The sequence below is a fragment of the Astyanax mexicanus genome, chromosome 23 (genome assembly GCF_023375975.1).
Source record: "Astyanax mexicanus isolate ESR-SI-001 chromosome 23, AstMex3_surface, whole genome shotgun sequence".
Taxonomy (NCBI): Eukaryota; Metazoa; Chordata; class Actinopteri; order Characiformes; family Acestrorhamphidae; genus Astyanax; species Astyanax mexicanus.
Genome location: NC_064430.1, coordinates 18696575 through 18723862, shown reverse-complemented (window position 1 = coordinate 18723862; position 27288 = coordinate 18696575). Strand labels below are relative to the sequence as shown.

The 27288-nt window shown below is 39.7% G+C and overlaps 1 protein-coding gene across 1 annotated transcript in view; it reads left to right on the top strand.

Annotated features, from left to right (window-relative positions):
* lrp1ba (low density lipoprotein receptor-related protein 1Ba) overlaps positions 1 to 27288 on the top strand; it is a 327687-nt gene that overhangs the window by 298303 nt on the left and 2096 nt on the right. The window contains exons 78-91 of the mRNA XM_049470884.1: positions 120 to 343; positions 683 to 789; positions 2518 to 2634; positions 5294 to 5467; positions 5834 to 5959; positions 7879 to 8043; positions 10980 to 11141; positions 12620 to 12794; positions 12923 to 13027; positions 17846 to 17959; positions 19661 to 19737; positions 23706 to 23796; positions 24271 to 24421; positions 26035 to 26142. Of these exons, the coding sequence (XP_049326841.1) occupies positions 120 to 343; positions 683 to 789; positions 2518 to 2634; positions 5294 to 5467; positions 5834 to 5959; positions 7879 to 8043; positions 10980 to 11141; positions 12620 to 12794; positions 12923 to 13027; positions 17846 to 17959; positions 19661 to 19737; positions 23706 to 23796; positions 24271 to 24421; positions 26035 to 26142 (1896 nt within the window). The remainder of the gene's footprint in view (positions 1 to 119; positions 344 to 682; positions 790 to 2517; positions 2635 to 5293; positions 5468 to 5833; positions 5960 to 7878; positions 8044 to 10979; positions 11142 to 12619; positions 12795 to 12922; positions 13028 to 17845; positions 17960 to 19660; positions 19738 to 23705; positions 23797 to 24270; positions 24422 to 26034; positions 26143 to 27288) is intronic.

The window sequence follows — 27288 nt, the reverse complement described above, 5'->3', positions numbered from 1 at the left end:
CAGAGAGAGCCACAGCTTAAAGGAGGAAAAAGAAGATTACAGAAAAGAAAAATTAAATTTGATTATATTTAAAATAAATCAATCTTACATCTTCCATCTTTCTCTCTCTGTTTGTAAAGTGTTCAGATTTCCGTCGGCCACGGGATATCTCTGCAGACTGGGTGACCGGAGCTCTGTACTGGACTGATCACTCCCGCATGCACTGGTTCAGTTACTACACCGCCCACTGGAGGCGCCTGCGCTACTCCATCAACGTGGGCCAGCTCAACGGCCCCAACTGCACCCGCCTTATCACCGACCTGCAGGGGGAGCCCTTCGCCATCACTGTGAACCCTGTCCGAGGGTATGTATCCTGTCTACACTGGGACCAAAGAGGCTACTCACAACATACAACTCCATAGCAACCACCTGTAGAAACATCGCAACCACCTAGCATCCCCATAGAATATGATAGTAACTACTTAGCAAACATGCTAAAATCTTTTATAGTATCTTATATGGTTGCTAGCAGGTTGTTAGCCAAAAAAATAATCTTAGAACAAACATAACTGTGGTCTAAACTGAATGTTGCATCACAGCAGATTGTAGCTTAAAAAAATGGAGTCAGGTGGGGTTTCTGATAAAGTGGCCTGAGATTGTGAAGCCCTCTTTAAAGCCACACTAAAACTGTCTCTGTGTTTAGGATGATGTACTGGACAGTGATTGGTGACAACTCACACATAGAAGAAGCTGCTATGGATGGATCTCTGCGTCGTGTTCTGCTGGAGAAGAACCTTCGTAAGCCTACAGGTGTTATTCTTTTTACCTCCTGACTTTTTCATTTAGACAATTTACAAAAAAAAACGTTTGCAATAAAATACAACACAGGGTTACACTGATTGGTCTGATTCTTAATTCTTCAGGATTAAAAGAAAGAGCACATTGGAAAAGGAAATTCAGCCCCATTCATTTAGTTTACATCAGTTTAGAACCACCCATTTCATTGGATTAGCACCAATCATTTAGCCCAAAAAAATCAGTCTATTGTGTTTTAGCCACGCCTATTCAGTCTACAGCAGTTTAGACCTATTAATTTATACTACAACAGTTTAGCCCCACCCATTCAGCCTACAGCAGTTTAGACGTATTAATTTATACTACAGCAGTTTAGCCCCACCCATTCAGCCTACAGCAGTTTAGACTCCACCCATTCAGCCTACAGCATTTAGACTCCACCCATTCAGCCTACAGCAGTTAAGATCTATTAATTTATACTACAGAAGTTTAGCCCCACCCATTCAGGCTACAGCAGTTTAGACTCACCCATTCAGCCTACAGCAGTTTAGACTCCACCCATTCAGTCTACAGCAGTTTAGCCTCACCCATTCATAACTCATAACATGATTAGTTTGTATTATAAGATATTAAGGAAACATGTGGAGTAATTTTTATATAAAATAAGTGGTACATTCGAATAATCTGTGTGGATTTTAGCCTCCAAACCTGCCCATCAATGTTCCCCGACTCCCATTTCCATAACCTGGTTGCCAGGTATAGAACACAAGAGCATGCAAAACAGAGCTAAACAGGTAATCGCTGAGCTTCATTAAGGTTTTCTAACTATAGCTAGGTCATTTATCACCATTATGCTACCACTAGTATAGTGGACAAGGGAAATTTGGAGCTGTATGCTATATATTAACTGGTCAACTACCAGTAACAGTAAGACTTGTCATTGCTTGCCACTGTCTGTCAATCTGGCAACCCATGTGACGCAGAAAACTTTATCCAGTGTATCAATTTCACACACTCGCTCTCATTTGTTACTGATTGTTCCTTTAAAAGCCCAGTAACAACAAAAACAGTCTTAACTGTGTTTAATTATGAGGTATATAGAAAAGATGGAAAACTGTAGAATACATTTTTTACTAGAATTTGTACTATCGTTGCTCTGTAAACCAATACAAAGTATTTAAGTGTATGAATGTATATCAATATGAGCTCTTTACTCATTCTCAAGGCTTATGTTGTAGTGGTCTGTAGTGGTTTAATTGGCACTTCTTACATACATTTGTATTGTAGCCATGACTCTGAATTATCTGTCTTAGCTGCTGTGGTCAAAATGCACTTTCACTGGAGGCTTGGAGGTTAAAAGCCCATTTAACATGTATAATTGATTCTATTACTGCCTGTAATAGGGCTTATCTAGAATGATGCAGTGATTTCATAAGAAAACCTTTAGAACTTCTCTAAAGCAGCAGCTTCCCACACAGTTCAGCTTCTGTACAGTTGGGAGGATGCTCTAATTCCCTATTGGGCTTTCTCTGGGCTCATGATACAAGATGAGATAAAGTTGAGTATGGAGGCATACAGGTTCCTTATGACATCCGGTGGCACACTTGTGCATAGATTTTGTAGATGACCCTATGGGCCCTATCGTACACCCCGAGACCACACCTCTACTTGTTTCACGTAAAAAAAATTTTATATATTTGCTGCATTTATAATAATTTAAGTTCATGTGTGTTTTGTGTGCAGGCTTGGCGATTGACTACTATGGAGAGCGTCTGTACTGGTCTGACTCTGAGCTGTCAGTGATCGGCAGCGTTAGACTGGACGGCTCGGACGCTCAGCTGTTCGCAGGTCCTCAACATGGTGAGAAACCCCCTCTAACCTCTTAACAGCTTCCATTCTAACCCACCAGAAGCACCAGAGAACCATGAAGACCACCATGCTGATTTTAGGGTCAGGAAAAGCACTAGGTCTACATCAACTCGTGAATTAGTACTCATGGCCTCGCCCACCTTGGCTCACGACCACTCACAGGCAGCGCTGAAGCCGACATGACTCATCAGATAGGAGTTAACAGCTCTAGGAACAGCATGGCAGTCCGTTCTTGTGTTATTTGCGCAAATAACACATCAGTGCTTTATGCTGTGGCCAATAATTCAGATCTAAGGAACAAATGGTTAGAATTTGTCTATGGAGTAACACCACCATTGAAGTACAATTGAGATAGCTAGGTGAATGTTTAAAATAGTTCTGCAAGTGAAATTATCTAAATTCAAGGCAATAATACTTTTTTTTGTTATACTAAGCATTGTAGGTATAGGATTGTTTTACTTATTTTAGGAATACTTATCTTATTCAGTCTAACTTACAATTTTCACCTTATTTTAAGTATTTGAACTTAGCACAAATTAGCACAAAAAGTCACCAGTTATTCTAATTTTTGTGCACAAATTTAAGCCATACAGTAATAGATTTTTACTTGATTTAAGTCTTACTTCACTCATTTTCAGACTCTGTGATCTGTGCTTATTTTAAGAAATCTTACTTAGAAAAATATGCTTATCCCATTGACAGATTTTATGCTTAATTTAAGCTTTTACGTCTCAGTTGTACACTAGATAAATGTAAAAATCCACCTTGAGCAAAAACTGCCTGGGCGGCTCTGCTACGGCTCAGTCAACAAAACCCTGGGGTAGATTTTTACTTTCTGGACCTGGACTACCCACCTGTGTGTTTATATAGGTTTAAATAGGATCTCCGGTGGATTTTGCGTTTTGCAAAGACTCTAAGACTAGGTCAGTACACATGTTGTAAAGTAACATGACATTGACATTGCAAAGACTTTAATTAGGGTAAAAATGTCTTTATTTTAAAACGCCTCACTGCCTCCTGGTGTCGCAGTGCTGTTAGCCAATCAGAGGTGATATGTTTGAATACGGTATACGGTAAAAATACGGTAGATGTTTCTCACAAAGTCACCAAATGATAAAGTACAATAGAAGATGTTTCTAATAAAGTGGCCAGTGATGAAGCACAAGGTAGGTGGAGTTTTTAATAAAGTGTTTTTGAGTCTGCGTGTGATGGGAATTGTAATACTGATGTTACGGACGTGAGAATGTGTTGTTTTTCTGTGTGTATCTTTAACCCCCGATCTGAAGAAGATTTAATTTGTCAAGCTAAAGGGGGAGATTGTGATTCTGACAAGTGTGTCGTACACACATCCAGGAAATCACAAGCATCAAGACATCCCGTTCCTTTTGTCTCAATTGAATTACAGGGGCTTTATGAAATTCCTCCTCCTGCTGCTAAGTTGCCGGCTGCATTCCTGCTCACATATTTTGTTGGACCCTCAAAGGACGTAGCTTAGCGAGTGTATATCCACCCCAGAGATAACTAAAGGCCCTCTGGTCTCCATGAGACACGCCTTGAGTCATCATCACTATGGTTACTCACTAGTGCTGAATTTCACATTGACATTTGGGTGTTGGGACCTTAAAAAATGCAGTAGTGTACAATGTACAGATTCTTATACAGGCAACAGAATGCTGGTTATTTACTAGGCAATTTAAGGTGGAACGATAATCAGAATACTAATCAAAATCATACATAATCAAGAATTATAATAAGAATCAGTAAATGAGATGCCAAATTCAGGTTTGCGGTATTAACATACAATTATGGGATAATAAAATATTTGTAAAAAAAATTAAAGTCACACTGACAAAAATAGCTTCCCACAATACATGGTTGTTATTTTATGTATGATATACAGGAGTTTCAGTTTAGTTCTCCAGTACCGAAGCTGGAGCAGTATTAGCATTAGCCGCTAACTGCTATTTCCTCGTTCAGAGGTGAGTATTATGGGCCTGTAACCTGTTTCTAACCCCAGCTAGCACTGCTGGAGCAGCATTAGCATCACCTGCTAACCGCACTAGCTCTTTTGCTGTTCTGTGTAGATTTACATCCAGCGCTTATTTGACTTTAAAAAAAGTATTTTTTGTTACAGTTTTGTTTACTTAGCTTAGCTTTACTTAAGTAAGTTACATATAGCAGAGCTTTTACAGCGCTGTTTTACTTCCATAAAACATCTCCTCATCTGAATTTAATAGAGTTATTTCTAGTTCTCCCCATATTAATGAAACCATGATTATAAAGAAAGAATGGAAGAACTTGGATCTTGGATCTGTATACCATATCATCTGTCAGACATGGTGGAGGTAGCCTTAAAGCATATTATGATTTGTATCTGGTTGACTGATGTTTATGGATGATTGTTATGTTCATGCATTCGGAAGTGTATAGAGATCAACTTTCTGCTGTGGATATGATTGATTCTGCTCTCGATGACTGAACTCTGCAGCTTCTTCAGAGTGATGGTTGGCCTCTCTGTGGATTCCCTTACAAGACGTCTTCTTGCTGTGATGCTGAGGGTCTTATTTCTTACAGTTTATTAAGCAGGACTCTCCTTTTGCAGTATGATAAATCCCCCTCCTCATCACGTCTCCATCTCCTCTCTCTGCAGGTATTTCTCAGCCGTTCCGTATCGATGTCTTCGAGGACTATGTGTACGGGACAGACCTGAAGCACGAGGTGTTCCGGGTGCACAAGTACGGGAGGCAGCCAGCCGAGACTCTGCGTCTGCGGGTGGAGAAAGTCTCCAGCATCCTGGTGTTCCACCGTTACAAGCAGCAGGAGGGTAAGAGACCTGACTTAAAGGGCATCTACTTAAAGCCTTCGACCACCTCTGTATAAGTGGTGAGGTGTTATCTTGTAAATAGGGTTGTAAACGGGGCATTTTACATGTATTCCGTGAATTTGTCAAAAAAGGAATTACCACACAGAGTGGACAGCTCAGTGGATAGAAATAATTGTGACCAGTAGCACCTGGTTAGAAATGTCCATGCAAACAGACAAGTAGACTCTAGTAGAAATCATGGATCATGACAAAAATCATGGGATATAATAACGGTTTAACTATTCTTAACTAATTATAATAATACTCTCTTTCTCTCTCTCTCTCTCTCTTTCTCTCTCTCTTTCTCTCTCTCTCTCTCTCTCTCAGTACTAAACCCGTGTGTGAGGATGGGCTGTGATTTCCTGTGTCTGTTGAATCCGGAGGGGGCGAGGTGTGTGTGTCCAGAGGGGAAAGCTGTGGTGAACAGGACCTGCAGGAACACCAGCGTCTCAGGTAACACTACAAACAATAGTGTAAATCATGTAAAGGTAGGGTAAATAAAAAAAGGGGTAAAAGCAGATTAAACGGTTTAGGCAAAGCTGCGAGTATGCTTCAAACATTTTCAAACGTTGCTGTGAGAATTTGATTGCATTCAGGGAGAAGAGCAGCATTTGTGAGGTCAGAATGTGGATGAACAACACCTCTGAAGGTCATCCTGGAATAATGGAGATCCATCAATGAAGAAAACACAGTTCCACTGCTCCACAGCTCAATGCGATATGATACTTTAAATTCAATACCAATGTCCAATACTTTTTTCGATAAATTTTTCTAAATTGCAGAGGAAGAGAGAGAGGAAGAGAGAGAGAGAGAGAGAGAGAGAGAGAAAGCACAAGTGAGCGAGTGACAGAGAGAGTGAGTGAGAGACAGAGCAAACAAGCATGAGACACAATGCAATATATATTGCAATAAGCAGTAGAGAGCGAGAGACAGACGAGTGAGCGTATTATTATTATTAGTAGTAGTAGTAGAAATGGAAATGGTGTTGATAGTATTATCAGTATTACTGTATAAACATAATCACTACAATTTAAGGGATCATTTCCTCTTTTTTCCATGTGTACAGGAAGCTACAAAAGAGCCCATGCAGCTTACATACAGTGCCTTGCAAGAGTATTCAGCTCCCCCTTGAACATTTCCATTTTTTGCCACCTTATAATGTTTCAAACATAAAGATATGAAATTGTAATTTTTTTGTGAAGAATCAATTTGGTCTGATCTGACCACAAAACCTTCTTCCACATGTTTCCTGAACAAACAGCACTTCTTATGTCTTTCTTTCAACAGTGTTTTTTTTCTTGACACTCTTCCATAAAGGCCAGATTTGTGCAGTATCCGGTTGATTGTTGTCCTGTCAACAGATTCTTCCACCTCAGTTGTGGATCTCTTCAGTTCATCCAGAGTGATCATGGGCCTCTTGGCTGCATCTCTGATCAGTCTTCTCCTTGTTTGAGCTGAAAGTTTAGAGGGACGGCCAGGTCTTGGTAGATTTGCAGTGGTCTGATTCTCCTTCTATTTCAGTTTGATCGCTTGCACAGTGCTCCTTGAGATGTTTAAAGCTTGGGAAATATTTTTGTTTCCACATTCGGCTTTAAACGTCTCCACAGTAGTATCTCGGAGCTACCTGGTGTGTTTCTTGGTCTTCATGATGCTCTCCGCTCTTTAAACATAACTCTGAGCCTATCACAGCGCAGGTGCATTAATACAGAGACTTGATCACACACAGGTGGATTCTATTTATCATCATCAGTCATTTAAATCAACATTGGATCATTCAGAGATCCTCACTAAACTTCTGGAGAGAGTTTGCTACATTGAAAGTAAAGGGTCCGAATTATATTGCACGCCCCACTTTTCAGTTTTTTATTTCTAAAAAAGTTTAAAATATCCAATACATTTCTTTCCACTTAAAGATTGTGTCCCACTTGTTGCTGATTCTTCACAAAAAAATAAAATTTCATATCTTTATGTTTGAAGCCTGAAATCTGGCAAAAAGTTTGAAAAGTTCAAGGGGGGGGCAAAAGAAATTATGACTACATTTTTGGGTCTTAAATTATATTTATTGAGGTCTTAAGAAGGTCTTAAAAAACATGCTTTTTTTTAAAAAAATGGCTTTTAAAGGGGTGCAAGAACCCTGATTTAGTGTAAGCAGTACATTCACCCACACTCCCACACAAACACACGCACACACACAAACACACACACAAACACACACACACGCACACACACATAGAGAGTTCTGTAAGCTGTGAATGCCGAACTTTTGTTTAAGCAGACAAGAACACACAGCTAACAGGCCACCAACAGTGTTACAGCAGTGTTAGTCTGTTATAAACACTTCTGAGTGTGTGTGTGTGTGTGTGTGTTTTCAGGTGAGCTGTGTCGGCCGGCGTGTGAGAACGGTGGGCGGTGTGTGTTAAACGAGAGAGGACAGGCCCGCTGCCTCTGCTGGCCCAATTACTCCGGTCAGCAGTGTGAAATCAGCCACTGCAAAGAGCACTGCCTCAACGGAGGCACCTGCACCGCCTCAACACTGGGTAGGCGCTCTCTCTCTCATACACACACACACACACACACACACACACCTTGGACTAGAGGTGGGTGGATTGATTTAAAATATCAATAGTATCAATACTATCATTTGTATTGTGTTTTATCGATGCTTGTGTGATGAGATTGATTCTTAAGTTTTAGTTTATCTTTGGTACAACTCCAGGCATATATACAGAGTCATACAACACCTTCTCTTAATTTACTCATGCTCACTTAGCCCCTCCCCTTTTCTAAAAGTAAAAACTAAATGAACTGAAAAAGAGATATGCTACCTACAAAAAGATAAAGCAATGTCTCAAACCTGACATGTGAATATGGCTGAATAAATATTTGATGTTAAAGGTAAAAGGAACATTAGGAAAAAAAATATTGAGTTTGTTTAAATGCAAATGCACCCCGTGTCACGCTGGCCAGGGCAGGGAGATGTGGAGGCGGACGTACTTGCACGTAAGGAGATATTTATTGAACAATAAACAAATAAACAAGCAAAGGAATAATCAATGAAATAAACCAAAACAAACAAGAGATAGGAGAACATAAGCAAACAGGGAAGCTAACAAAATAAAACAAACAAGGAACTAAAACTAGACAGAATAAACTAAACAAGTTTATAAAGTTAATAAACAAGGATAAACAAGAAATAAACAAGGAAATAAACATAGAGTAATAAACGAAACAGAAACGAGAAGCAAACGCAGGATAGATGAAACAACAGAGGAAGGTGCAAAGACCGACAGGGAAACAGTAAAACACCAGAACTATAAATACACAAGAAAGGAAACGGAAATGGGAGACACCTTGGGAAACAGATAACAAGGGGGCGGAGCTACAAATAAGACAAGGAGGGTACACGTGAATGGAAAACTAAAGGGGAGAACACGGGGGGACGGGAAAGACAGGGAAAACAGGGCAAGGGCGTGAAGCTCGAAAAGGAAAATATAAGTTTTAGGAGTTACTCAAGTATTTTTATTTACCTGAAAACTTTGTCCTGTGTTTCATTATCATCAAAAACATGATTAGTTAAAGGAACTAATATATGTATAAAAAAAATTAAAAAATCATAAATCAAAAATTTCAAGTTTTCATTCAAATTTGCATATTGATGATGCATTCACTCAATAAATTATGAAACAAAGGTAAATGGTAGTAGTAAAAAGTATCGGTATTGGTATTGGTATTGGTATCGGCAATACTGGCCCTGTATTTACTTGGTATTGGATCGATACCACATTTTGCAGTATCGCACATCCCTACCTTGAACCCGTCTGTATTAAATTTAACCTATGGAATATCCAGTCACTCCCCAGCTGAGAGAGGAGCTTCCTGTGATTGAGCTTCTCTAAATGCAACGATTTTAGAAACATTTCAGGCTTAATTAGCGAACGGCCACACTTACTGTGTCTTCTGCTTCAGCAAGAGGAACAGGAATTCAAGAGTTTCTGATAAAGTGGCCAGTAAGTGTATATAAAAAGTTTGAGAGATAATAAGGGAATGATGGGTGATTGGCAGGTGCTGAGAGGGAGAGAAAAAAAAAGAGAGAGATTGATTTAGCCAGAAATACAGAATAATAGATAGAGGATGTGGGCGAGAGAGAGAGTAATTGACATGCATATGTTTATATATGGATGTGGGGAAAGAGAGCGAGAGAGAGGTGGAGGACAGAATGACACTCTGAAGATGAGGTATTTGGCAGTGGACCATTGTGTGTGTGTGTGTGTGTGGTGGTATTATAAAAAAAGTGCCGTGTTGGTGAATAAAAAAGTGTGTGAGTCTCAATCAGTGCATGAAGCGTGGGTTGTGTCAGGTGTAGATGATGTCACCTGGCAGCACAAAAACATGCTCATGTGTCATCACCAAAACAGCTCCCTCCATCCAACAGTAAAGCATGGTGGCGGCAGCATCACACTGTGGGGAGGCTGCTTGTATATGACTTGTTAAGGAACCCTGAACCACCAAAATAGATTTCACTATTGAATATTTTGGAACCCTCCATATGGAACTATATTGATTCTTTTTTGTTCCAAATGGTCACTAACTGGCCACTTTATTGGAAACACCTACTCTTGAGCTTAGTCACTGGGCACCTGATGAGTTTCTTTGATTTTACAGAATTGAAAACCTCTTGAATATAATCAAGAGTAAGATGGATGATCACAAGCCATCAAAACAAGCTGAACTGCTTGAATTTTTGCACCAGGAGTAAAGGCATACGGTTATCCAAAAGCAGTGTGTAAGACTGGTGGAGGAGAACATGCCAAGATGCATGAAAACTGTGATTAAAAAACAGGATTTTTCCACTAAATTCTTTATGAAAATCAACTTGTTTTCTTTGCATTATTTGAGGTCTGAAAGATCTGTTACTTTAGTCGTTTCTCATTTTCTGCAAATAAATGCTATAAATTATAATATTTTTATTCGGAATTTGGGAGAAATGTTGTCTGTAGTTTATAGAATAAACAGCAATGTTCATTTTACTCAAACATATACATATAAATAGCAATATATATATATATATAGAATGACAGAATGAGAAGATCTTGAGGAATCCTGCCTGTTTGTGTGTACTGAGTGTGTGGGTCTCTGCTGTCAGTGACTGTGTCATGTGTGTGATGTGTGTGAAGTATGTGAAGCGTGGGTTGTGTCAGGTGTAGGTGAGATCACCTGACAGCAAGAAAACATGTTCTAGTTCCAGGATGTTGCCTCTTCTGAGCCAAAACATTAAGACCTCATACCTAAAATGCTCATGTCTCTTCATAAAATGGTTCTCTCTATCCAGCGTGAAGCATGGTGGTGGGAGCATCATGCTTCTGTATTGTCATTAACACAATACAGAACTGTTTTTGTTTAGAATGTACTCTCTCTGTTCACTTTGTTGGGAACATTAGCTAAACTCTCTCTCTCTCTCTCTTTCTCTCTAAAGGGAAGCCTGCGTGTCGCTGTGCGCTGGGCTTCACTGGGTCGCTGTGTGAGAGGCGAGTGTGTGACGGTTTCTGTCTAAATGGAGGCACGTGTGACATCACGCTCGGCAACCAGCCGTTCTGCTACTGTCCAGCGGAGTACACCGGAGAGCGCTGCAGAGACCGTGAGTTACTGATGCTGAACCTCAGCGCAACACACAGCATCACAGCTTCTGACCTGCAGAAACCGTGTTCTTTCTGATACGACCCCGCCTCTGTCTCACCCTGTGAAAAACCCACCCTTTCTAAACCCCATAGGAGTAGCCCAGCCTACATTCACTTCTAATAGGAAGTGAATACAGATTAATGGGGTGAAGTGTGTTTCTGACCACTGTTAAATAATAACCTCTTACTGACCTGTACTGGGTCACATTTATCTATCTATCTATCTATCTATCTATCTATCTATCTATCTATCTATCTATCTATTTGACTGTTTGACTGTATGTCAGTTTATGTCTGACTGTCTGTCTGTCTATCTATGTATATCTTTCTCTCTGTCTGTCTCTCGATATGTCTGTTTATGTCTATCTGATATCTGTTGGTTAGACTGTACCTTTATGTCTGACAATCTATCTATCTTTCTATCTGTCTGCCTATCTGTCTATCTATATGTCTGTCTGTCTTTCTGTATAGCTATGTATATCTTTCTCTCTGTCTGTCTCTCTATATGTCTATTTGACTATATGTCTCTCTATGTCTGTCTGACTGCCTTTCTATCTGTTTGTTAGACTATCTATCTATCTATCTATCTATCTATCTATCTATCTATCTATCTATCTATCTATCTATCTGTTTGTCTTTCTCTCTGTCTGTCTCTCTAAATGTCTGTTTGAATATGTCAGTCTAAGTCTGATTGCCTGTCTATCTGTTGTATCTATATGTCTGAAAATCTATCTATCTTCCTATCTGTCTGCCTGTCTAGCTATATGTCTGTCTATCTGTCTATATATCTTTCTCTCTGTCTTTCTCTCTATGTCTGTTCGACTATATGTCTGTCTATGTCTGTCTGTCTGTTTGTCCACCTATCTATCTATCTATCTATCTATCTATCTATCTATCTATCTATCTATCTATCTATCTATCTGTCTGTCTGTCCGTCTGTCTGTCTGCATCTATCAATCTGTCTGTCGTTCAGTCTGTATATCTGTCTATCTACATATCTATCTATCTTTATATCTATCTGTCTGCCTGTCTGTATCTATATGTCTGACTATCTGTCTGTCTGTCTATGTATATCTCTCTCTGTCTGTCTCTCTATATGTCTGTTTGAATATATGTCTGTCTGTCTTTATCTATCAATCTGTTTGTAGTTCAGTCTGTGTCTCTGTCTACATATCTATCTATCTTTCTATCTGTCTGTCTGTCTGTCTGTCTGTATCTATAGTGTGACTATTTGTTTGTCTAGCTGTCTGTCTATCTATGTCTGTTTGACTATTTCTTACATATCTATATGTCTTTCTGTCTATCTGTCTGTCTGTCTGACATTCTATATCTCTATTTGTCTGTCTGTATATTTATCTATCTATCTGTTCGTGTGACTGACTGTGTGTGTGTGTGTGTGTGTGTGTGTGTGTGTGTGTGTGTGTGTGTGTTTCTGCAGATATCTGTCATTACTTCTGTGTGAACTCGAAGGCGTGTACTCTGTCCGGTTCGGGGGATGTGGAGTGTGTGTGTCCGACTCGTTATGAAGGGCTGAAGTGTGAGGTGGATCGGTGTGTTCACTGCAGGGGGGCACCTTGCATCGTCGACAACCACACCGGAGATGTGTTCTGCAAGTGAGTGTTTGTCTTTTATAAACGACAGTATATGTATTTAGGTATAGAAAACAATTTAAATGATTGTGTCTGATCTGTGTGTGTGTGTGTGTGTGTGTGTGTGTGTGTGTGTGTGTGTGTGTGTGCAGCTGCACTAGTGGGAGAATAGCGTCCAGCTGTCAGCTGTGTGACGGGTACTGCTATAATGGAGGAACCTGTCACCTGGATTCAGAGACATCCCTGCCCTTCTGCCAGTGAGTGCTGCTCTACCTGACCCTCTACCAGCCACTTCCTCAGCTTCTTCTGATCTCAGATCATGTCTAATACTGCTGATCACTACATTCACTACTACAACTGGTATTTCTGCAAATGCTACTACAAGCGCTAATGCTAATACTACTGTTTAATTATTATTACCATTGATAGTAAAACTACTCATGCTAACACTACTGCAATTAAGGCTGCTACTACAAGTTCTAATGCTAATACTCCTTTATCATTACTATTACTGCTGATATTAAAACTACTCATGCTAATACTACTGCAAGTAAGATTGCTAAAAGAAATACGAATGCTAACACTATTACAAGCAGTTATGCTAATGCTACTACAAGTGCTAATGCTAAAACTTCTATATAATTACTATTGTTATTTATATTAAAACAACTCATGCCCATAACACTGCAAGAAAGACTGCTAATACAAGTACTAATGCTAACACTATTAAAAGCAGCTGCTAATGCTACTACAAGCGCTAATGCTAACACTTCTATATAATTACTCTTGTTATTTATATTGAAACAACTCATGCTCATAACACTGCAAGTAAGGCTGCTAATAAAAGTACTAATGCTAACACTATTAAAAGCAGCTGCTAATGCTACTACAAGCACTAATGCTAATACTACTGTAAAAAAATACTATTGCTGCTGATATTAAAAACTGCTCATGCTAATACTAGTGCAAGTATTGTTGCTAATAGAAGTACTAATGCTAATATTATTACAAGTAGTTATGCTAATGCTACTACAAGCACTAATGCCAATACTACTATATAATTACTATTGCCATTGATAGTAAACTGCTCATGCTAATACCACTGCAAATATGGATGCTAATACAAGTACTAATGCTAATGTTATTACAAGTAGTTCTGCTAATGCTAACACTACTCTATATTTTTTATTGCTGCTGATATTAATACTATTCATGCTAATAGTACTGCAAGTAAGGTTGCTAATACAAGGACTAACGCTAATACTATTCCAAACAGTTCTGCTAATGCTACTATAAGCACTAAGACTAATACTACTATATAATTTATATTGCTGCTAATATTAAAACTATTCATGCTAATACTACTGCAAGTAATGTTTCTAATACACATACTAATGCTAATGTTATTACAAGCAGTTCTGCTAATGCTACTATTAGCACTAATGCTAATACTGCTCTATAAATACAATTGCCGCTGATATTAAAACTACTCATGCTAATACTACTGCAAGTAAGGTTGCTAATAAAAGTACTAATGCTAACACTATTAAAAGCAGTTGCTAATGCTACTACAAGCACTAATGCTAATACTACTGTAAAAATACTATTGCTGCTAATATTAAAAACTGTTCATGCTAATACTACTGCAAGTAATGTTGCTAATAGAAGTCCTAATGCTAATACTATGACAAACAGTTCTGCTAAAGCTACTACAAGCACTAATGCCAATACTACTATATAATTACTATTGCCATTGATATTAAAACTGCTCATGCTAATACCACTGCAAGTATGGATGCTAATACAAGTACTAATGCTAATACTATTACAAGCAGTTCTGCTAATGCTACAATTAGCACTAATGCTAATACTGCTCTATAATCACAATTGCTGCTCATGCAATACTGCAAGTAAGGTTGCCAATATAAGTGCTAGTGCTACTAAAAGCAGTTCTCTAAACTATACTAGCTAGCAGGTGTTCTGGAAAAAATCACAGTCAAAGTCTGCCATAGCTAACGGTGTTTGACAGCAGCTCTATTCACTGTTTTCCACCAGTGACGTCAGTCAGCATCTTTCTGGAATTTCCAAAGCAATAGGGTTTTTCTGTCAATATTCAATGATTTTAAAGTAAATTAAATATTTGATTGTCCATTTTAATTCACTTTTACGTATTTAGAAGCTAAAATAATGTGAAATCTTCAGGGAGGTACTTGGGGAGGTGGTGCTCAGCCTTTAAGAACAATTGAGTGAATGAATGGATTTGGTATGATAGAGCTTTTAGAGTTTTCATCACAGTGTATTTTTCTATTTTGAAGTGACCCCATTTGCTCTGTGTGTGTGTGTGAGAGAGAGAGAAATAACAGAAAAGCAGACAATAACAGAATGCTGATGCCATATGATGACCATCCCTCCTTTCCCTCAAATATCTCTCTCTCTCTCTCTCTCTCTCTCTCTCTCTCTGATCTCCTGTCAGTCAGCGCAGGCACAGCTGATCCCTCTCTCGCAGTGTTATTGTTATTATTATCGATATTATTATTGTTGTTATTTTTTTCCATGTCATTAAAAGCTGGCTGTGTTTCTGCAGGAGTGAGTGTATTTGTATGCAGATGAGCGTGGCTTGTTTCTCTGAGGTTAAAGGACCTGAATGAAAGCAGATTGTCCGGGGCGATTAGCATATTAACAATAACAGCTCTTCATCTGCCTCATCTTCCTCTTTATACATGCTCTCCACTGTTCTTCATTCTCTGCATCCCCTGGCTTTTTCAGTCCCTGTGTGTGTGTGTGTGTGTGTGTGTGTGTGTGTGTGTGTGTGTGTGTGTGTGTGTGTGTGTGTGTGTGTGTGTGTTTGTGCATGCTAAAACTGCAGGGCTATCTGTTGTGCTATTTGTGTGAAAGTGACTGTTTCGGGCTCTGCTGGTGTGTGTGTGTCTTTGTGTTTTTTTTCTCTCAGTGGATCTCATTTGTAAACCTTCCTTTAGGAGCTTCCGATAATGCGAAGTTAGGTATTCTGTGTGTGTGTGTGTGTGTGTGTGTGATAAACACTCATCCATTTTAAATTACTACACTAGCAATTTAAACAAACCTTTTTACATAATTTGTACACAAACACCTGTAAAATGCATGTGTAAATATTATAAACTATATTAGAATTAGCTATTTAATTCTAAAACAATACAACTACTGTTACTGTTTATCTAGAAAAAGCTTTATACATGTGAACTACACAACCACTAGACTCAAATACTCTGGGGCGCCAAGTGGTCCAGCGGTCTGCCGCTAAAATGGGGAGACCACTGGTTCAAATCCTGGTCATGCAGCTTGACCTTGCTCTCTCTGGGTGGGTTGGGTGAGTCTTTCCCCATATGATGTGTGATGTGGATCAGCACAAGGCGTCTGTGAGCTGATGTATCAGAACCGAGTCACTGTGCTTTCCTCTGAGTGCGCTGTGATGTTACTTGGCGATGCTGCATCAGCAGCAGTTCAAAAAGAGGTGGTGGATGACTTCCCATGTGTCGAAGGAGGCATGTGCTGGTCTTCACCCTCCATCTGCTGTGGCATCATTAGTAATGGGGGATATACAGCTCAATGGGTGGGACAATTGGCCTAGTTAAATTGTTAGAAAATGGACTAAAATACATTTTTTTGCGTTATAAGGCTCACTTAAAATCCTTTAATTTTCCCAAAAATCTTCAGTGCGCCTTATAATCTGGTGCGCTTTATGTATGAATTATACCCACCGGATTGTAAGGAGCAGTAAAACCACTCTGCAAAAGTACAGCATTATACAGGAGTTTCAGTTTAGTTCTCCAGCAGCATTATCATTAGCCGCTAACCGTGCTAAGCGCTAGTTCAGAGGTGAGTATTATGCAGGCCTGTAGCCTGCGGCTGATCCCAGCTAGCACTGCTGGAGCAGCATTAGCATTACCGTTAGCAGTTAGCCAGTAACGGTAATGATATTGCTCCAGCTTTAGTAGAAATCTGGAAATCAAAGCTTACTGTAAATAAACGGAACCACTTTATTCACCCAAATAAAAGTGTTTAGTAGAAAAATCTGTGTAGATTAAAATCCAGTGCTTGTTTGACTCGTCTGAACTGTTTTTTTTTAAAGAAATAGTTTTGTTTACTTAACTTAGCTTTACAGGTCTCGCCAACCCAGCAGTAAGTCCTGCCAAAGTAGTAGGGAAACATGGCGACACCCCTGTGCCTTACTAGAGTTGCATAACATGCGCCACTAGTGCGCCTTATGTATGAACATAGACCAGAAAATAGATGTTCATTGATAGTGCACCTTATAATATGGTGCCCCTTATAGTGTTAAAAATATAAGGTACTTAAAATTACATACTAGGTATGGTACTCAAAACTACATTAATACTATCAAATACAAAATACAGTACTACTATTACAGAGTAACTCAAACTGTATGTGTTTACAGGTTACTGCTTTTTATATACAGCTCTGAAAAAAAGAGATCACTTCAGTTTCTAAACCAGTTTTGCTATTTATAGGTTTATGTTTGAGTAAAATGAACATTGTTGTTATATTCTATAAACTACAGACAACATTTACCCCAAATTCCAAATAAAAATATTGTCATTTAGAGCATTTATTTGCAGAAAATGAGAAATGGTTGAAGTAACAAAAAAAGATGCAAAAAAAAACATTAACCCTGGTTTTTAATCACAGTTTTCATGCATCTTGGCGTCATGTTTTCCTTCACCAGTCTTACACACTGCTTTTGGATAACTTTATGCTGCTTTACTCCTGGTGCAAAAATTCAAGCAGTTCAGTTTGGTTTGATGGCTTGTGATCATCCATCTTCCTCTTGATTATATTCCAGAGGCTTTTAATTTGGAAAAATCTAAGAAACTCATCAATTTTTAGTGATCTTGTATTGTTTTTAGAGCTATATAATGTAATTATAGTTGAATTCATATCATTAAAAACATTTAAGGTAAGTTTAAGTTCAAAGTTCAAGTCTTTTGAGAGTGTGTGTGTGTTTGTGTGTGTGTGTGTTCTCTGTTGTTGTTGTTTTCCTCACGTATCCTTCGTCTCGCTGCGCTCCTCATCCTCAGCTGCCCGGCGGGGTTTAAGAGTCAGCGGTGTGACGAGCGGGTCGACCCGTGTGTGCTGTACTGTCAGAACCGGGGGATATGTGCCATAACCGCCTTTAACAAACCCCACTGCAAGTAGGTGACCCGCTGTACCGCCTGATCCTGTCACCACGGTCACCACGGTCACCATAGTGACCGCTAACATCCCAGCACTGCCACCTCGACCTCCATCCTCCCCCGAGCATCTGAGTTAGCATGTGCCCTGACATTAGCACCGCTGAAACGACACACACACACACACACACACACACATCTGTCTATTTGCACATCTGCTTAGTTCACCCTCACTAACATCGCATCGCACTGTCAGACACACACCCCCATTAGACTGCACGGCACTTTATCCGGATATGTGTGCTTGAGTGTGTGATATGTGTGGTTTTAATACATGTGTGTGTTTGTGATTTGGTTGTGGCTTCTGCACTTATGGGTGTGGCTTTAAAAATTCAGATGAGGAGATGTGGGTGTGGCTTTAAAAATGTAGGTGTGGAGATGTGGGTGTAGCTTTAATATTCACAGGTGTGATGTGGGTGTGGTTTCAATATTCACATGAGATGTGGGTGTGGCTTTAAAATTTAATTGAGGAGATGTGGGTGTGGCTTTAAAATTTAGATGAGGAGATGGGGGTCTGGCTTTATCATTCAGATGAGGAGATGTGGGTGTGGCTTCAAAATTCAAATGAGAATATGTGGGTGTGGCTTTAAAAATGTAGGTGTGGAGATGTGGGTGTAGCCTCAATATTCACAGGTGTGATGTAGGTGTGGTTTTAATATTCACATGTGATGTGGGTGTGCCTTTAAAATTCAGATGAGGAGATGTGGGTGTGGCTTCAAAATTCAAATGAGAATATGTGGGTGTGGCTTTAAAAATGTAGGTGTGGAGATGTGGGTGTGGCTTTAAAATTCAGATGAGGAGATGTGGGTGTGGCTTTAAAATTCAGATGAGAAGATGTGGGTGTGGCTTTAAAATTCAGATGAGGAGATGTGGGTGTGGCTTTAAAATTCAGATGAGGAGATGTGGGTGTGGCTTTAAAATTCAGATGAGGAGATGTGGGTGTGGCTTTAAAATTCAGATGAGGAGATGTGGGTGTGGCTTTAAAATTCAGATGAGAAGATGTGGGTGTGGCTTTAAAAATGTAGGTGTGGAGATGTGGGTGTGGCTTTAAAATTCAGATGAGGAGATGTGGGTGTGGCTTTTAAAATGTAGGTGTGGAAATGTGGGTGTAGCTTCTATAGTCACAGGTGTGATGTGGGTGTGGTTTCAATATTCACATGAGATGTGGGTGTGGCATTAAAATTTAATTGAGGGGATGTGGGTGTGGCTTTTCCAGATATGTACATAGGTTGTGGTTTCTTTTCCAGGTGTGTAGAGTGGGAGTGGCTTGAGTGCTGGTGTAACAGTGGTTCCAGTACTTGTGTGTGAGATCTGGGTGTGGTTTTTGTAAGTGGGCAGTGGCTTTTGTAGGTGAGTGGATGTAGGTTTAATATTCAGGTGTGGGGATGTGGGATGTGGGTGTGACTTCTGTACTGGGTGTGGATTTCCATTTGTCTAAAATGGGTGGGGCTTGATTTCAGTTGCGGGGTTTCTATGCTATATGTGTGTGTAAAATGAGTGTTGCTTTCATTCTCTGGTAAGTAAAGTAGGTGTGGCTTCTGTACTCAAATGTATTCAGATGAGGAGATGTGGGTGTGGCTTCTGTTTCTACCTGTGTAGAATAAGTCTGACTTGTATATTCTATACACAGGAAAGTGATGAGGGTGTGGCTTCTGTTTCCAGGTGTTCAACCAACTGGACGGGAACACAGTGTGAGAGACCCGCCTCCAAAATCTTTCGGATCGACAACGTCAGCGAGAGTGAGTTAGTGAGAAACACACACACGAACACACACACATACATACATACACACATCCATCCATACATACACACACAGAATATTTGAAATATCAGCAGTATGTGGACGAACAGTGTTCACATGCATTACACACTATTTCTTTTTTTGTAGCTATTTTTATTAAGATTAATGAAGATAAGATTGACTAGATCAGTCTCTTTTATGTATTTATTATTCCTGGTAACTAGAGATGGGAAGATACAGCTCCCCACTTCAGTTTCTAAATTCAGTTTCTCTGGTTTTGCTATTTTTAGCTTTATGTTTGAGTAAAATAAACATTGTTGTTTTATTATATAAACTACTGATGACATTTCTCTCAAATTTTAAATACAAATATTGTCATTTAGAGCATGTATTTGCAGAAAATGAGGAATGGCTGAAATAACCAAAAAAGATGCAGAGCTTTTTAACCTAAATAATGCAAAGAAAACAAGTTTATATTCATAAAGTTTCAGTTGAGTTCAGAAATCAATATTTGTTGGAAAAAGCCTAGTTTTTAATCACAGTTTTCATACATCTTGGCATCATGTTCTCCTCCACCAGTCTTACACACTGCTTTTGGATAACTTTATGCATTTACTCCTGGTGCAGAAATTCAAGCAGTTCATCTTGGTTTGATGGCTTGTGATCATCCATCTTCCTATACATCCTATTTTCCTATATTATATTCCAGAAGTTTTCAATTTGGTAAAATCAAAGAAACTTTTAAAAAAAATTAAGTGGTCTCTTTTTCCAGAGCTGTATATATTTATCAGTAAATATGGGCTGTTTTAGACAGTAAGCTGACTCCGAAAAACAGAATGTGAGGCGGGTTAAAACTGTTTACATATACATATATCTTTCCTAAAAAGAAATGTTTATTTTATATGTTTATTTTAGTTTATTTTAGTCAGTAAAACTGTTTATTTACTCTCAGCATAAATTACCAGTGTTTGCTTAGGCGTGGATGTGGATGTGCCATTTGGCCCCACCCACAATTGGTATCAGAGATCGGCCAATCAAGATGAAAAACGGTCAGTGACTGAAATCTGCCCCAAAACCACTGATCAGTCCATCTCAGCTGGTAAGCTTTATCTTCCTTTAGGGAATAACATGGCAGTCTGACACCTCCTTTGGGCTAAAACTTCTTTTATAAGTGTAATATGAAGAAAAATATAAATCTTATATTTATATAGTTGCCACCATAATTACAGTAAGATACAAGTTTTATTTGCTTTTAAATTGTTGGGAAAGAAAAACTGTCAATCAAATTCGTATAAACTTTAGGTTTCTAAACTCTGCTTGTTATTGGCGGCGCTGACATTTCACAGTAATGACCTTTCGTCTGCAGGCGGTAGAAATGATGAGTTTAAGCTCATGAAGACTTCGTAAGCAGGCTTAAGGTCCATAAATAACCAGCCTCACAGTCACAGGCCGAGCTTTTCCTGCGCCGCTGATCTTCTGGCCTGGTCGTCTCAGCCGGACTCGGACAGAACGAGCGGCACTGATTCTGTGACTGAGTCTGTGATTGTTGGATCATCTCTCTAAAGCATTCGGGGAGTTTTTCCACCTCTTGCACCTTTAATATAACGGAAACGTGTTGCTCCCCTCTGCTGTAATTCCGGCTCAGTGGCATTTTAGATGTACCTCCTGGCCTTCTGTAATAATTCCCAGGTGCTCTTCTCGCCGGCTTCTCTCTCTTTATTGCGCTTTAATGTCCGTTGCTCGGCATAGGCCGCACTGAGTCAGACAGAGACGCCGTCCTGCTGTTTGCTTTGCTGACATTTCAGTGCAGATTCCGCCTTGGCATTTTGGGCGCCGCCTGGAGGTTTCTCCAGAGAGACGGCAATGACCGAACTTAATGCTGCTGCAGGTCTGAGGAGTGATATTTTAAAGCAGAGTCTGCTTGGCTGGGGTAAGCCCTGAGCAGTGTGTGGATCTGGATCTGACTGGAGGCCAGAACAGCGGCGGTAAAACGGAAAAGCTGGAAGTTGGAGACGGATAGCTGGAGAGCACTCAGTGAGCATCTCCCCTTAACCCTGGTATTGCTGAGGTGTTGGTAGATGATGGTTGCAATGCAATGTCAGGTAGTTTGTTGGGGTCGGTATGGTGTTGGTAGTGTTTATAATGGTATTCATAGGTGTTTCCTTAGATATTGCTGAGGGGTCCATATGTTATTTAAGGTGGTTGCTAAGGTATTGTTTTAGTAGTTGTAAGAGTCACACTAGTTGTTTTCTGTGGCATTCCATGTGGTTCCTAAGGTGATGCTCAGCAGCATCTATGTTATCTCAGGTGGTTGTGGCTGCTGGGGCATAGCTAGCCAATTGTCCTGGTCTTAGACACTAGAGGGTTGTTGTGTGGTATCTGTTTTGACTTGGATTTGTCAACTACAAAGTCTTAGTCTTAGTATTGACAATAACTTGACCCAGTAGATGTGCCCTAATCTCAGCCTTGAGATACAAGGCTAATTCAAAGAGTTGCTACAACAAATTCTTGGTCTTGAATCAAACTCGTCCTAGTTTGTCCTAGTTTTGACCCAACTGCTTAAAAGTCTCTGTCTTATCTCTACTATGAAGTACTATAAAGTTTGAAACTTGTCTCAGACCTTGTCTTGGTCTTAACTCTGACTCAGCTACTACAAGGTCTCAGTCTTGACTCTGACTCAGCTAATCCCAAGCTTGAAGAAACATAAATTGTCCTGGTCTTGGTCTTGACTCAGATTCAACGACTGCCAAATCTCAGACATGTTTCAAACTTGAGAATTATAAAGTTTCAGGTTTACCAAAGACTCAACCTGTCTTGGTCTCAGTCTTCATTCAGACTCTTCTTGTCCTTGTGTTGGCCTTGACTCTGAATTGATTCCGGTAAAGTCTCTGCCTCATCTCACATTTGATTTGTCCTAGACGTATTAGACTTGCTTAGCAAATACAAAGACTCAGTTATGTCTTCAAATCAGGTTGTCTTGGCTCAGATTCAACAGCATTTGCATATGTTTAGTCACAACAGTCTTACTACAAAGTCTTTGTTTTGTCTTAAAATAAAGTTTGCTTTACTTAGACTCAACTTGACACAAACTCAGGCTTGTCTCCAACAAAGTCTCTGCCTTGACTGAAACTAGATTTGTTCTTGTCTTAAACTCAAGTACTATGAAATTTCAGGCCTGACTTAAACTTAAACAACCATTGCCTCAGACTCAATCAGTGATGTCAGTACTGCATTACTTAGTAATCAGACTATTTGTCCACTAAGAGTAATCTAATGCATTATTATTTCCAATCCAAGCACTTGGGCTGAACACACACACATATACAGAGACCCCACTCTCTCTCGCTCAGCCCCCCCGCACTCTCCCCAAATCACTTGTCTTCTACCCTAAAAAAAAAAAGTCTTATATTTGACTCAGCCTCTATTCATCCTAGCCCTAGTCGAGTAAGTGCTGTTATTGCAGCAAAGGGGTCTACTGTTGACATGCTTGATCATTTTAACCACATTTGAGATTAGCATGGTTCCTCAGCCTGGTTCTGCTGACCCACTGACCTGTACAGGTTCACATTTTTACACCTGGTTCTTCTCTCAGGTCAGAGGGTTCATCAGCTACAGTTATGCTCTAACCCAATTCACTTCTTCCTGTATCCAGGTTTTGGTGTCACTGGGGCTGAACTGCTGTAATAAAACATGATTTTACCTCAAGCCATGGAGTACCTCCTCCCACTCTCCACTGCTCAGAGGCTTTGAAGTAAATTTGAGCTTCTCCACGACCCAAACATGCAGTTACAGCATACAAACGATTTCTGTGTTCTAGATACAGAAACAACAGCTTCAGAGTTTCTGTAATCTTCTTTAGAACTTCGTCTAGACGTCTAGAGCGATTACTGTTGTTGTGATATGCTATAAAAACAGTTACTTATGCACATATTCTAAAACTTGTGTATTATATTTTCTTTTGTTCAGGAAGCATCGCCATCATCGTTCCTCTGGTGCTGCTGGTGATCATCGTGAGCTCTGTGACAGTGGGGGTGCTGGTCTGCAAACGACGACAAAGGTAAGGACAGAGTGACTGGCCAAATTATTAGAAACACCTACTGTACCTTGTGCTTCATCACTGGCCACTTTACTGGAAACACCCCTACCCTAGTGTACCTTGTGGTTCATCACTGGCCACTTTATTGGAAACACCCCTACCCTACTGTACCTTGTGCTTCATCACTGGCCACTTTATCCGAAACACCCCTACTCTACTGTACCTTGTGGTTCATTACTGGCCACTTTATCAGAAACACCCCTACCTTACTGTACCTTGTGATTCATCACTGGCCACTTTATCAGAAACACCCCTACCCTACTGTACCTTGTGCTTTATCACTGGCCACTTTATTGGAAACACGCCTATCCTACTGTACCTTGTGCTTCATCACTGGCCACTTTATTGGAAACACCCCTACCCTACTGTACCTTGTGCTTTATCACTGGCCACTTTATTGGAAACACCTCTTGATTCTGCTCCTCTGTCTCTCAGGGGAAAGCATGTACAGAGGCAGCCCATGGCGAACGGTGGGCTGAACGTGGAGATTGGAAACCCCTCCTACAACATGTACGAGATGGAGCACGACAATCACGTGGATGTTGGGAGCTTCCTGCACCCCAGCTTCACTCTGGATCCTCATAAGGTGAGAATACGGTGGATTACTATTTTGTAGTTATTTAAAACAGTTTTAAGTAAACAGCCCTGAATGTCTGAATTAGATTAGATTCACTGCACTGCACTGTCCTACTGATCCCTTTTAAACCTAATTAACTTCAGTTGTGTGCTGGTCTTAGTCGCCACAGGTTTTCTGAGCTCTTCTGTGTACCCTCAGCTCTTCCCCCAACATGCACAGGCTTTCTGAACTGAGAGCATTTAGGGATCATATTTCAACAAAAAGTAATGCTGCATTTACACTGCCTCCTCCAACTGATAGCATGTGGCCACTACAAAGGTGTTCTTTGTGTCATCCAATTAAATAATTTAAAAAAATGGGAAAAAGTTTTATACAAGCTTTATTCCCTATAAACTAATCAATATAAACATGTATTTATAAATAGAAATGTCCGATTGAGCTTCATAACATTGCCTAGTGAGCATCATATAGGCTAACAAAAGCAAATGTTTCCAGTTGAATTAAACCATATTTTTCGCACTATAAGATGCACTAAAAATCCTTAAATTTTCCCAAAAATCATCAGTGCGCCTTTTAATTCAGTGAGCTATATGTGTTAATATTCCCAGGCAGGTTTTAAGAAGCAGTAAAGCCACTCTGCTGAAATACAGAGTTATAAAAAAATGTCAGTTTAGTTCTCCAGCAGTATTAGCATTAGCTGCTAACTGCGCAAAGTGGTCAGAGGTGAGTGTTATCGGCCTGTAGCCTGCTGCTAACCCCGGCTATCACTGCTGGAGCAGCATTAGCATTAATCGCGCTGAGTGCAAGATCTTTTGTTGTCCAGAGGTGACTATTATCGACCTGTACCCTGCTGCTAAATCAGGCTAGCACAGTGTTTATCGTGTTAAAACAAGCTACGTACGCTAGCTAATATTGCCCTGACTTAACGGAACCCTCAAGGTTCATTAGCCGCTAACCGTTAGCGGTTAACCGCTAATGCTAATGCTTCAGCTTTAGTGGAAATCTGGAAATCTAAGCTTACCGCAAATAAACGGAAGCAATTTACTCGTCCAAATAAACAGTTTTCAGGAGAGAAATCTGTGTAGATTAACATCCAGCGCTCAAGTAACTTGTCCGACTCGTCTGAGAGTTTTTTTTTTCAGTTTTGTTTACTTAACTTAGCTTAGCTTTACAGGTCTCGCCACCCAGCGACAAGACTTGCTGAATTTAGAAGAAAACATGGCGACACCTCAGTTCCTACTACTAGTTTTTAGTATTGCATAAAATGTGCCTTATAATCTGATGCACCTAATGTATGAAAACAGATCAGTTAATGCGCCTTATAATCCGGTGTGCCTTATAGTGTGAAAATATGGTAATAAGATGTGCACCAGTCATTTAAACAGACATATAAATCAGATAAAACACTCTAAAATAAAATGTATCTATTATGATGGACTGTGCACTGCAGATGCAGCAGGTTTTAACCTTTAACTGCACTGTTTTACACTGTTCTGTTTGAGCATGATTGGAATGAATTGTTTAACACTTTGCACAGAGTATGTAGTGAATGTTGGTCTCTTCTCTTTCTCTCTCTCTCTCTCACTTTCCCCTTCTGTCTCTTTCACTTGTTCAAAATAAAGGGCTGGTGTGTGAGATCCAGTGACCCTCGAAATCTTCCCCCCCACCCTCTGCACCCCTCACACACTTTACCTGTTCACTCTGTCCCCACAGAGCTCATCCCAGGACAGGTGAGCTCTCTCTCTCGCTTTCTCTCTCTTATTCTCTCTCACTTACCCACTGCATGTACCTTTTCTTCCAGCACTATTTTATTTTGCACTATTTCTTTCTGTTCTGCTTTTATTCTGCCACACTGTTGTATGGTCACATCAACACCTCTTCAAATCCACTTTAACAGCTCCATACCCCACTACCCACAGCTTAAATCCAAACTACAAGTACAACCAAACCCACTCCTAGTTCAACTACAACCGTATAAATACACCCAGATTTCTCCTAGTACAATCCACACCCTTTTTAGTACAAACAAAACCATGCCAGGACAAACAAAACACATGGTAATACAAGACCTATCCCAGCACAACCAGTCTCCTATCTAGTACAACCAAAACTCACCCCATTACGAAACAATCTCTTTTAATACAATCAAAAACATAAGCCCCACCAGTTATGATTAAAACCCATCCCAGTACAACAAAACATTGATAATACAACCATAAATGCTTCATATCACAATCCAAACCCATCCTAATACAAGTGACCCCAATTTTAGTACAAGCAAAACCTCTCCTAGTACAAAAAACTCTTAAACAAGGTGACAAAGAAGTCACAGGACAGCATTTTTTCTCAGAACTGTAAGGAACAATAAATGAAAGTGAAAAGGATCAATCTGACTACCCCAGAAAGAAATGGGTGAAGGTGCCTATTTTTAAAGCTTTGTCTGGAAAATGTACAAATGTACAAATACAACCAAAACCTGTATTAGTACAACCTACCCCCTCCTAAAACAAAACCATTTGATTTACTTTACTTTACTTTTACTTTTGATTGACCTTTTTTTAAGTAGATTCAACATGGGTGAATTTTAAGGAAATTGAAGTTAAACACTTTTGTTCTCTCAACTTCTCAACTTCTGGCTTCGGTAGACTCATAAGTACAATTTTAAACTAATGTTATTTCAAATGAAATGAACTCTGTAAGCTGACATCGCTCAAATTCCCAATTTAAAGACATTTTATGCTTCTACTTAATACTATAAGTTGTTAATTAGTCTCTTTGACTAAAACATTAACAAATGCCACCGTCACCGCCGTTTCCCCATGGACTTCCATCTCTTAATAATTGCATATAAAATATGCTGAATGTAAGTTGATATT